Raw genomic sequence first — 12,763 nt, 5'->3', positions numbered from 1 at the left:
AAAATCGAGAGTCTTGGTCTCTCCCAATCAAGATTGAGTCCCAAAATAAATGCCTACTGTCTTTTCCTTCAACTTCCCTATTTATTCAATAACTGTCTAATACATAACTGCTGCCTAATTATATAATATTGCAGCCTAATAACATAATAAAATAGTAATAAGAGGTCTAACAGATTGACTCCTTAATGACTTCTGATTATGGTTTTTTGAGCTAATTTAGGTCAAACAACAATACTTATTTATATACTTGTGTTTATGACCTACACCCTGTTGGCAATGGAAAAACTTGGAATATATTATGGTGGATGCAAACAGGAAAGATTGGATTATGGTCATATCTTAATTTTTTTTATATACTAAATCACGTTTTTATTACTTTCAATCTCAACCTTTTCTATAGGTATGCTTCAATCGTTTGTGTAACTTTTATAAATCCTTTTAGTTAATCTGAAATGTTATATTAGTATGTTCTATATCCCTGTGACCCTTAAAATGCTACATTATGGCAGCATCCATAAGGTTGTTTGTGACGTGAGTTACTAGTTTTCTAGCTTTGCCTTGTAGCTCTTAAATTTCACTATCTCTAAGTGTTGTATCAGCATGTTGGGATTCGTTGTGGAACAGATTGTCGTTGTTTGATACTTTTTCTTTTATTACTTAACACTAAAAGAAAATGCTTCAAAGTAAGTGAGAACAAAAATATGTTTCATGAGGTGTGGAACCTGTCAGATATTATCTTCAGTTCTTGACCAAGCTTGTATGGTTACTTGCACAGGTGAACGTTTAAGTCCGTGGGTAGGCATGGGTTGTTTCATGATGGGTGTTTCAATAATCTTCTTCTAAGCTTTATTTCCATCTACTCAATAGTAAGTTGTCTCTTTCCTTAATTAGTAATTTTTACAATGAAGATATATAAAAAACCCTTCTAAACCATGTATGGGTGTAATACCTTGCAAAACAGATCCGTTGGTTAAGTGGTTTATATACATGAATTCTTCTGCACAAATGTTCCGAAGTTGAACGGTTTCTAAATTGTAACTGTGATATGGTAACTTATTGACAAATGCAATTTGTTCAATGAAATTAAACAATATATTGGTTAGAGTTTAATTTTCATACACCGACAGTGTAAAAAGTTTTACATAGTCGGCACATCATGACCAATCATGTGCATTTTTAGAAGTAGTTTTGGAAAAAGTCAAATCTTACTAATGATTCATTGGTTGTGATTGATTGACAGTTTAAAAACTTTATACTGGAAGTGTATATAAATTAAATTCAATTGGTTAAGTGAAATTGAATCAACTATGTGAAAGCATTTTTTGGTCAAAGCATTATAGTGTGATTGGCACAAAGGAAGCCCTGAATGGATGTTGATTTGATGCTTATGGGAAGCTTAACATTAGCTTCAATTTCCTTTTAATACTTCCTCCAAGGAAGTGGATAGCTTTCCAAGAATGCCCTTCTATATTGTAGACTTATAGTCTTCCTTTAGATAAATTCGTGTCCTGGTTTTCTCTTCCTCCATCCCTTAAAATGCTCTACATTTTTAATCAGTTCAGCATTGTTGATCATGGTAGCATTTATCCTGGGAAGGGGGTGTTGGGGACCTTGTTGGGGTTGATTTGTAGCGAAGGGAAAGGCCATAAGTAGAATAAGCTAATTTACGGATGGAAACTTGGAAAGTAAGTGTAACATTTTTACATCCCCACCCGTAATTAGCCTTCCTTCTGCTATAAAGTTTCACATGGTAATAGTCTACATAAATAATTTAGAAATTTGATATTTGCAGGGGCATCTATTCTAGGCTCTACTTCAGTTTTGTATGCTACATGGTCTGCAGATCTACAATATGAGAGTTTGTTGGAGCACCTGAAACTCCACTGTTTGGCTCTTTTTCTGTATAGCAGCTCGAATCCGGCTAACCATTTTTTCACTTTGTAACTTAATCTTATTCAGACACTGAAATTGTATTTGTAGAATTTGCTTGCCCTTTCGTTAGGTTGAATTTTTTTCTGTTCATCCCTCCAGTATACTTTGTACGAAGGAACTCAAATAGCTGTTTTCTTCATTCCAAAATTTTGGTAGTTTAAGTATTTTATTTCAAAATATTGAGTGTTTTTGAAACTCTAGGTATTATAACATTTTTCTTCTAACTATACCCCAAGATATTGGAAGTAGATTATATATATATAAACATGGAAATTTGTAAGAGTAAATAAGAGTATTTTGGTACACTGCACACAAACCAAACGTGGAAGGCAAAACTGAAGGAAAAGAGAATAATTTTTTTCAGAGTATCTCATGGGAGAGAGGGGGAAATGCAATCAAGTCCAACATAATAGGATTCATATGAAAATTAAATAGATATGAATGAGAAAAAGAAAATGAAAATGAAAACCTTCAACATGGTTGAGGATTCTCTGTCAGGAAGAAGATGAAATGAAAAATAAAGTAATAAGAGAGGATTCTTTCAAAATCAATTGTGAAAGAAATGCACATGAATGAATGAATAAATGATTTTATTTTGAAAGAATACTGAGATGAGATGTGATTAGCATTGATATACTAGTGTTTTTTAGCGTTGAATTGTGTTTTGAGAACATTTATACTCTATTTGTTTGGTAGGTAATCTAGCCCTTGATAGTATAAGTCATTTGCAATTTGCAAACATTTATAAAATATGAGTAGAGTGTGTCTAAGTTGATGCTATATTGGACAATTTTTATGAAATCTTAATTTATCGAAAAAAAGTATATTTGAGCACATGCCACATGGCAAAAATGAAGTTAATACTTACCTCCCTTGATATTTGTTAAAATGTCACACACAATTCCTCTAACTTTTTTTTTCAAATACAAACCTCCATCTTTTTAATTTTCAATATGATAAACACCTCTCTTCTAGAATAACATAATATATCCGTAAAAATTGAAAAACACAAATGGTTTAATCCACTGACAATAAATTCCAACATTCTCCATTTTTTAAACTACATCTATTCTTGATTAACTCGATTATTTCCATTTCTTTCTTCCACCCACTAAATTCCCAATCATATCCCTTTTATTTCTCCTTTTTTGTTTTTTAGTATTTCAAATTAATAGATGTTCAATCTAAAATTGATTTCTGTATGAGCAATGAATTTTACACCAAGTTGCAGTGATAACAAGCACATGATGGCAACGCTATTAGTGGTGTTAAAAAAATTGCACAAACATTGACAGTCACACCTACTTAAAAGACAATAGAATTATTTTATTCAAAATTACCGTCAAATTATACAAAGTAAGATGTAAATTTTTCATAAACGTTGTAAACTTACACACCTAACAAAAATGTGATAGAAGCTGCAAAGATACAAAAGCTAACAAGAAGAAAAAAAAAACTAGTTAATAAAGTGATCAAGGAAACTGTTGAAAGGTTACATATGTGCTAGAGGCAAAACAGTTAGAAGAACTCCAAAAGCAAATGATAAAAAAAAAATGAATTTATGGAGAAAATGCAAAAAACTTGGGTATGGATCTTAGAACTTCAAAGGTAAATGATATAACAATATTTAACAAACATCATGGAGGTGAATGTTCTTAAAAAAATAGAAAGTATTTATGCTGTTTTGTGAAACTTCATGGGAGGTCAATATAATTTTCTCTAAGATATATTAACGGTAATTAAAATATTGCTATCAATTTTGTTTTAAAGAAGATTAATAGTGGGTACAAATCGAAGTAGAGATGAATCTTTTACCTTCCAAAGCATATATCACTGTGTCGTAGGCCGGTAGCATATATTATCGTGATTTCGGAGAAATGCTATATAGTATGAAAATTATTGAAAGAAAGAGAAGAATATATGAAAGTAAGATTTTTGACCAATTAAATTTGGCTAACCATACATAAGGATGATGAATGGTAGTTGGTGATTATTATTTGAAATTAGTTAAATACAACCAGATATGATTCTTGTGTTTCTTATCAATTTTCTTATGTAACAATAATCATTTTCCATAGGAGGAACAAGGGAACTGGTAAAGATATATTAGGGGTGGTCTTAGACTCCTTGTGAAAAAAATATGATCCATGTTTAAAAATATAAACTGCACAAAGATAATCAAATTGAGAGGAAATAAAAGAAAAACTATGACATAAAAATAAAGGTAAAAAGTGAACACTAGTTTCTTCTGGAAACTTGCAAGTGGGTTCAACAATCTTCCTTGTTAAAGCTGCATACTTTAAAGGGAAAACGAAATGAAAATGACCCATTTCGGAGTAGTTCAGCTCTCATTAGTTGACCATGCTGATTTTCCCTGTAAGTTGAAGTTCAAAATGAAAGGAAGAGAGTGTATAGAGTCTTCCATCTACTGTACGAAGGAATACCCAATGTTTGTATTACAGCAATGCTTTAAGCCCCACATCGCGGACCCGGGCGAGAAAGAGAACAAGTGTTAGATATAAAAACAGAGACCAGCAAACATATTAAAGCATACCTTTCTCGGCCTTTTGGCTAAGATCAAGTGTAGTATCTGTTCTTATCAGTTTAATATCTGATATGTGGTCCAATGGGCCACATGATATTAAATTAATTTATTGAGGGGGAAGGGCCATTTCAATAGCTTGCTATTGGGCCTTTCAAGTGTTGCTCATACGTTGCACTACAGTATGGGTTTGGTACACCCCACCAAATTAAGTCTAATTTTTTGATGATGTATACTTAAAAATAGGATGGGTAGAAACTACAATTATCTTGACAGTGTTTAACTTTGCACCATAACTACATTTAACTTGTTATAAAAATGAAATTACTCTCTGTTTGTCCGTATTTATAATGTTTTAAGCTATTTTTATAAGAGCTTCACTATTTACACAAATCGATAATGCTGCTTTTGAATCTAAACAAAGAATTATCTATTTCCTTAAATTGATGGTGTCGTTGAAAATTATTAAAACACTACGGAAATTAACACTGCAATGCCGATTTAGTTTTGAATTAATAGCTCTTGTATACTAATGACAATTTTCACTCAAATGATTATTTTTTCGATGGAAAACTTAAACAAATGCAAGCGTAAATGTTAAACGTTGAAACGTTCTGTCCAAGAAGCATTTTATGGTGTTGCCAAAAGGATTAACAATTAAAACTAAACCAAAATTGCATCGTTAACAAAGTAGCATGTTGTTAGTGCAATTAACAAGTACTAATATTATTAGATTGAACGTTTTGTTCTATGTAGGACTTCGATGAATTAATTATAATAAATTTTTTTATCTCTTCTAAATAAATAAAAAAGTAACATAATTAGTAATCTAAGTCTTCCAAATAATATTCTGTAACAGCAAATCTTATTATATTGTTGGCACTAAAAATGACCTGTCAATCAAAGTGAGTTTGTATAAAAGGTTTTAAGGGAAAAGTTAAGAGAATACAAATTCTATATTTTTAAACTAAAAATAATATAATTACAAAACAAAGAACCGAACTTTATAAAGTGACATGAAATTTTTTAGAGAATGTAATTGTTTAGAGGAATTTAAATGCTTCAAACAAATTAGTTTGTTTTGAATAATAAGTTTGAAATTTTTTTAACATTTTGTCAACTAAATTTAGAAAATTTCAAATACCAAATACTTACAAATTTCAATTTCTCTATTTACTTTATCATATATAAATCATGAAATAGTTTCTATAATTTTTACAACTTTACAATTTTGATGTTATATGTTTCAAAATTTATATATTAATTTTTATATTTTTTATTTTCTTGCAAATTGGTCACTTTTTTTTTTTTTTTTTTTCAGATTTTGCAAATTAGTTACTATAAAATACAAAATAGTTCTTCAACTTATACAACATTTCAATTGACTCATATAATTTTTATTTTTACCTCAATTTTTGAAATTTAAAAAAATCAATTAAAATATTTAGTTGCCTGAAATTTTAATTTTTCTAAAATTTTCATTAGACCATCCGAACACACATAGTTTATAGTTTATGATAATCATTTGATGTCAAAAACTTTAAAATTATAAAATATTTATTGTCCTCCCATTCCGTTACTTTTCCTCCAAAAATCCTCTATGACAAACTATCCTTTGGTAACCTAGTTTAACCCTTCAGAACATAGGAAGTTTCAAATAGCCACAGAAACAGCACAAATAGATTAAGTTAAACTACTCCGCGGATTATGCCAAAAGTGTTACTAGAAACTATTGTGCTTACTATATTACCAAATCAAGATACATAAAAAATTATAAATCAAATGCAAATATGAAGCAATAAGACTACAAATTTTCTTAACCAAGTTTACATTAAATTTCCATTTTCCGTTGTTCCTGTTTCTTCAGCCATCATAATCTCTGTATTCCGTACATCTCGCTTCAGAACACTGCCAAGTCTTGCTATGGCATCCATCTGCTGTTGTAAAACCTGTTCTCACAGAGTAAAGCATCAATATTACATTGAGTTCCTCGGATTTACTACATACATTATCGCAAACAAATGATTAATTATAAAATACAACAAACGAGCAAACGAAGACTTTAAGCAACACACATCTGATCTCAGGTTGGTACCAACTTACCTCCTGCAGGTCAGCCAGACTCTGTTCATGAATTTTGGTTGAGCCCGGAAGATAAACGGAGCTTCCAAATCCATTGCTATTAGCCTTGACGCGAGACACGCTGAGTAGACTTTGTACCCTTCTAGATAATTCTGCTCCAGACCCTTTCAGCTGAAAAGACATTTTCATGTGAGTTTCATCCAAGCAACAAAGTATGAGGCAGAGGATTCAAAAATTCTACCTGTCTTGTTACTGTGGCTAATTTTTCGGCAAGTTCAGCTTCTCCCTTTGTTAAGGGAATTCGGCAGCCTTTGCCCTCCAACGCCTCCACTATTCTCATCACCTTCAATCACAACACGAGAAGACATAAGAAATGTATGAATAAAAACAAAAATCCAGTGCTACAGATCAAACCCGCTTGGTGTTACAATTCATCGATATAACTTTCAGAATTTCGACCAATAAACTAATAATAAAATGAAATGCTAGCAGGGGCAAATTGGAGAGAGAATGGAAGATGATGGTAGAACTAGACAAAACAAGAAATGTGAGAGCTTTATCTCAAACAAACAACAGTTGCCCCTACTCTTAAAAGACGTTGCTGAAGAATCTGTTCTTTCTGTTTTAGTCTTTGAATCCAAGGAAGAGTATCAGCTTGAAAATGTCTTTGGAGCTGCAAATATCATCAGAGAATCGAAAAGATAAGTCAGCATGAAAAGTCGGTTCTGGTTTGCCATCTGTTTTGGGAGAGCAAGAGAAGAGTAATACCATTTTAACATTGCTTTGGGTTACACTTAATCTCTCTGCATCAGAGACAATGACTTCATCTTGGATCTGCAAAACAATGCAAAAAATGTATGGTCAGGGTCAGATTTCAACAACTTGTAATTTTCTATGTTAGAATTTGGTAATTCTCTGTTTTTTTGTTTTTTTTTGCAATAAATACTGACTGTTGGATACAGATCAAAGCATAGTCTTTTGCCATTCTGGCATTTCAATATCTCTACCCAGTAAGGAATTACATAAATTCAAATGATTATTGATCTAATACTACAATTGGAGCAGTCATGTTTCTAAAAGCTCCTAGCACACCTTAACTTATACTGTAATATAAATTATTCCCAAACATAGTTTAGAAGAACTATTAGTAACCACACCTTTTCATTAGGACCCTATCATGTTTCTGTCTTTTCTAAAACAACTAAAATTAGTGGGTGTCAATGACTTTCTCTTTCCTGCTAGATCTAGGCTGTTATCACTCCTGCCTCTTTCAATTATCAAATATCACTTATCAAGTACTATTTTTCTCAACTTTTGCTGTGGCAGCTTCTTTCAATTTCAATGCATTTGAAAATAACTGATATACCAAATCTTGGAGCTCCTAATTCACATGCCAAAGCAGTCAACATTATTTAAAATGCCAACCATATCGAATACACGAGTAAGAAATTTCACGTGGATTATAGGCAGAATAAATTAGACATGCACAATATTTCTTCTTTCTCAATGCATCAGTTATCAAATGGAGTTTTACAAATAAAAACATGTCAAGCAGTTACTGTGTTAATAGGAAAATACACATTGCTACTTATTTTGCATGTTTAATTCTTGAAACGATAGCAGAATGATGAGGAAATGAATGGCATTGCATTAACAGCATATAGAAAATGTGAAATTATAGTTTTTCCGAAAAAATAAATTAAAAAAATTACTGAAATAACCATCAATTTGAGTTTCTTTTGAAAAGGGACAATTAGCTTTTGCATACAGACAAAATGAAACGGAACAGCGTGTTCTGTCTGTTTTCTGTAATTACACCGTTTTATTAAGAATTAAAATTAGAATGCAGCAACTCTCAACTTATGTCCTATTTTGTTCTACTTTTAATATGCAGCAAACTTGAAACAAAACCAATATGTTATGCCTTGTTTTAACGTCTGCTACACACTGTCATTGGATGTTAATATACTTGCTCTAAAAAACAAATGGGAGTATATTAGCAGTTCCCACGACACACATACATGTCTATTTCCTTCACATCACTGCCCATGATCAATTTCTTTTGAGAGAAACATTGTTTTGTTCTGAAATTTCGTCATCAACAAAAGAGTTATCTGCTTTAGTATTAACCATGCACAATCACGGAGCAGCATAAACTTTGAAAAAACATTTTCACATAAAATTAAGTTCAAATGGTTGACATCAGAGTGATGATATGCACCTAAATTTTGAAACTGATAACCATTTATGATTTGTAAAATATTTAAAAGCTAAATTGCAAGATTCTATAATAGATTTAGAATGGATTTGACACTTCCGTGGATCCCAAAACCCTGAGAGCTGAGTTGCACCATGTTGCCTCTATTTTATCTAAAACATTAACTGCAGAAAAGAGCCAAAATGCCCAGTGCTACTTAAACATCCATTTCTTTCAAAATATCATATATTCAAGATGCTAGTACTAGTCTAGTAATTAACCTATCAAATTAATTGCTATAATGTACAATGACAATGTTTTGTTTGGATATCTAACAATAGGTGAAATAGAATGGAACAAAATTACCATACCAATATTTGGAAATTTTATAATGGAATGAAGAAAACTTTAATTCCAATGTTTGGGAGTAATATGGAAGATAAGGAAACAATAAGTGGCTCCATACTCCACAACTAGTGTCATTCAGTCATTCCATTTAAGTCCTTTCTATTCACCCTTTCCAATCAATCCGAACATAGTAGTAGCAGATAAAGTTTACCTTAAGGCGTTGGGAAAGATCCTTAAAACCTTGAACAAGTTGTGGCCAAAGGCGTTCTCTATCAGCACTTTCCATACCTTCAAGCTTCCCCATAGCTTCCGCCCACATGATCTAGCAACATAAACTATTCCCCACAATTAGCCAGTTGCAGCAGGACAAAAGAAAAAAGAAGCTACCCATTACAGTGTTCAGTGGAAAAATCTAACAACTTACATCTGAAACGCCAGCAGGCTTCGCCTTAAACTGAGGTTCTGTTACACTGAATAACAAGTGCTGCACAACACACACAAAGACCAACATGATATAACATGAAGACTAACAAGTCCAATTCTAACATTTGACACATAGGTATAAGAAAAAGTAACTTTAGTGTAGAAACTTGGGTTTAAACCCTATATCAGAAAATCCATCACCCATAACTCCAAATTTCTAAAATTACAAAAAATGTGCATAATTATGAAATCCAAACCCCAAGTGTATAATATTAATAACACCATTAATAAGACAAAAGGGTATAAACAAAAAAATTCAAAATTGAATTTATCCTAATGAAGTAGACAGTGAGGGGAAGAAGACCTTAAAAGCGTACTTAGGGTTTCCAGGATCTTCCTTATAAGCCTCAACAATTGCCTAGTTCAAAAACAAAGATAACAAACAAAAAAATTCAATACAGAATTAAAATAAAAATAAAATGAAATTCAATTTCAGGAATGTAGTAAAAATTAAAATACTTGAATATCACGATCGGCTAAAGAGAATGGAACTGGAGCAACGTTAGCCATCTGAGTAGTCAATTGGGAATTTGGGAATGAAGTAGGTTGTGGTGTTGCCAAAGAATTCTGAAATCCGAAACCAGTAGAAGCTTGTTGTTGAAAGAGTGGAGTTTGCGGTTGTTGTTGTTGTTGAGAAGAGAATGGCGTGGAGAAGAGGGAAGAACCACCGAAAGCGGAAGTGGAAGAAGCTCCAAATGCAGGGGTTGAAGATGGGGTTCCGAAACCAGGGGTACCGAAGGCAGGAGTGGAAGATGGAGTACCGAAGGCTGGGGTTGAAGATGGAGTACCGAAGGCTGGGGTTGAAGATGGAGTACCGAAAGTTGGGGTACCGAATGCTGGGGTTGAAGATGGGGTTCCGAAGGGGGACGAAGATGGTTGAGCTCCGAACATGGTGGCGTGCGGCGTGTGGAAAATGCGACGATGAGAAATTGAAAATTGTGTTTGATTCAAGTTCTGAAAACAAAAAGCGCGCTTAAATGTCTGCGCACTAGGTGCTTGATGAAAGGCACGTTTAGATAGAGAGGGGTTTGGGGAAGGTGAGTAACGGAAAAGATTTAACTTAATTGAAATATAAAATTTGATACAAAATCAAACATAAATATAATAACTTAATATTTTATATGATATTCTATTTGTATCTTTTTTTATATTAAAATTTATATTTTAATAATATTATTAAAAAAATGTACAAATGTCTTTCAAGAGAATCAAAAGTCTTTCAAAATCATTATACTATGCAATTTTTTAATTCTCCAAATTTAGGATATTTTTGTATTATGAAAGAAAAATAATACACCAAAACCCTTTTCTTCTAAAGTTTTTCATTATTTCCACTACTTTTTTCTTTTTTTTTATAAGTTCTTCTCTCCTCTCTCTTCCTCTCCTTAACTTTCAAACATGTTTTTAATTTTTAACACATTTAGTGCATTTTGAAAAATTACGGTGGTTCATATACTAACTATAATTTTCTCATTCCCACTGCCAAACCAAACATAAATTTAATATAAATAAAATAACATTTTAATATTTGAAAGTATAAAATAACTCATTTTAGTTTTTTCAATTTACAATATAATTATATAGTTTCTTTAATTGAAAAATATCGATCAATTTAATTTTTATTCTAAATCCCATGCCGTGGTTTTATGTTTGTCAATAAAAAGGGTTCTTTTTTAAAACAACTAATATTATGTTAATGATTGTTATAATTATTTTGAGGGTGGAAACACTTACCTCTTTATTCTTTAATTCATCCAATTCGACACCGAACCAATTTTATATCCTTGTTTGCTTGTTGTTTTGCATATCTCCGTTTGTTTTAATAAAGTAAAAGACTAATTAAGTTAACATGTGTATCTTTTATTGATTTTGATAAATTTTACTAAACAAATAATTTGATATTTAAATGACTAAATTGATATAGCATAAATTTAAGAAAGTAAATTGATCATCATTACAATTTCAAATACTACTAATGTTTATTTATTCATTTATGTTACATGAATAGATAAATTAATCCTAGTGTAAACATGGTCCGAATAATTCTCAAAATTTTACAAATTGATAAATACATCTCTTAAATTCGTTAAAATAGTTTTGTTATAACTTTTATCGTTAGAGACTATAATGTAACATATTAATTGAATATGTGGTCCATCGATGTCATCAAAACATAAACTAAAATATCCGTAATTAATTCATACGCAATTACATTATTCATAAATTTATCTCTTATCATATGACCAAAATTTATATATAAATTTGTTCACGATGAGATAACACTAATATAAAATCAAAATGTTTATGTCATAATCTCTTACAACAAATATTTACTTTAAGATACATTGAAAATTAATATTTGAAACTTTTCATCAAATAACGTGTGAAAAAATTCTCATATGTGAAGCTTAGCTAATGATGCATTCATTTCAGCTTGAAGTGATTCGTAAAGTTTGATGGATAAAAAATAATCCACACACACAAAAACCCAGTTTCAAGTGCATTTGTTGCTTAAGCATATCCATCTCCTAACTCAAATATCGATTTCTTGTTGAAACTGCGTGGCAAAGCGATAGAGTTACAAATCTTGGTCATCCAATCTAAATTAATTGTTGAAATCATTGAAAATTAATTTATTAATCTAATAATTTGGACTGTACAATCAAATTAATAAACGAGATCAATTACTGTGTATAATCGGATGATACTTCTACAGCAAGAAAACTGGTCCACGATGATGCTTTAATTCAATAAAGCAATCACGGCCTCTAGCTTTTTGTGGTATCTGATTATTTTTAGGATTGGACTCCAATTGGTTGCCTAGCCAGCTGATTGGGACAGCTGCTAAGACAGTCCAATGAAGTCCCACAGTTGCTGACTGATGTTGGAAGAAAGATTGAGAGAATGAGAATATGAGATAGAGTTCTGGTTTTGGTGTAAAAGCTCATATGATAAGATGAGTTTTGTTTGTCAATAATTGGAAATAATGATCCATCATAGACCACATACATGACATTCTACCAGAGAAGCAACCAAGTTTTGTTGGTCTTCAGTTACATATATATCTGTTCATGGAGTTGCTTTTCTGCTGTTAAATTTGCCAGCTTACCACATGCACTAGCCTCTAGATCTTCGATATAAAATTAAATCGTAATCGCTTTATAAAACCAAGAGAACAA

The 12,763-nt window shown here is 31.5% G+C and overlaps 2 protein-coding genes and 1 non-coding gene across 5 annotated transcripts in view; 2 read left to right on the top strand and 1 right to left on the bottom strand.

Annotated features, from left to right (window-relative positions):
* LOC101512322 (uncharacterized) overlaps positions 1–2,109 on the top strand; it is a 4,339-nt gene extending 2,230 nt beyond the window's left edge. For 2 of the 3 annotated variants that reach the window (XM_004502251.4, XM_012716352.3), the window contains exons 5-6: positions 776–866; positions 1,793–2,109. In XM_004502251.4, coding sequence (XP_004502308.1) covers positions 776–843 — 68 coding nt within the window. In that variant the 3' untranslated portion in view covers positions 844–866; positions 1,793–2,109. Of the gene's footprint in view, positions 1–775; positions 867–1,557; positions 1,686–1,792 lie in introns of all 3 variants that reach the window. The other variant, XR_001144005.3, reaches the window with a different exon arrangement.
* A 2,373-nt stretch (positions 2,110–4,482) lies between these two features.
* LOC113786845 (U2 spliceosomal RNA) lies at positions 4,483–4,678 on the top strand. The gene has a single exon (XR_003473153.1). It is a non-coding gene; the product is annotated as a U2 spliceosomal RNA (small nuclear RNA).
* Positions 4,679–6,132: 1,454 nt separating this feature from the next.
* LOC101511997 (nuclear pore complex protein NUP54) lies at positions 6,133–10,625 on the bottom strand. Its single transcript, XM_004502249.4, has 9 exons — positions 10,044–10,625; positions 9,889–9,942; positions 9,526–9,585; positions 9,313–9,423; positions 7,325–7,390; positions 7,143–7,229; positions 6,798–6,899; positions 6,578–6,727; positions 6,133–6,423 (listed from the first exon to the last, which is right to left on the bottom strand). Exons 1-9 carry the CDS (start codon positions 10,473–10,475, stop codon positions 6,301–6,303), a joined length of 1,185 nt encoding a protein of 394 aa, XP_004502306.1. The 5' UTR covers positions 10,476–10,625; the 3' UTR covers positions 6,133–6,300.
* Positions 10,626–12,763: the final 2,138 nt, after the last annotated feature.

Source organism: Cicer arietinum, chromosome 5 (assembly GCF_000331145.2).
Source record: "Cicer arietinum cultivar CDC Frontier isolate Library 1 chromosome 5, Cicar.CDCFrontier_v2.0, whole genome shotgun sequence".
NCBI lineage: Eukaryota > Viridiplantae > Streptophyta > Magnoliopsida > Fabales > Fabaceae > Cicer > Cicer arietinum.
The sequence above is the reverse complement of the archived record's forward strand: the minus strand, read 5'-3'. Positions and strand labels throughout refer to the sequence as shown.

Bases quoted from the DNA above. Each gene is read 5' to 3' on its own strand.
- LOC101511997 (XM_004502249.4), bottom strand. From the start codon at position 10,475: ATGTTCGGAGCTCAACCATCTTCGTCCCCCTTCGGAACCCCATCTTCA. The intron at 9,943-10,043 runs GTATTTTAATTT...TTTTTGAACTAG, and splicing joins TAGCCGATCGTGATATTCAA to GCAATTGTTGAGGCTTATAA. The intron at 6,424-6,577 runs GTAAGTTGGTAC...CTGTGAGAACAG, and splicing joins GTCTGGCTGACCTGCAGGAG to GTTTTACAACAGCAGATGGA.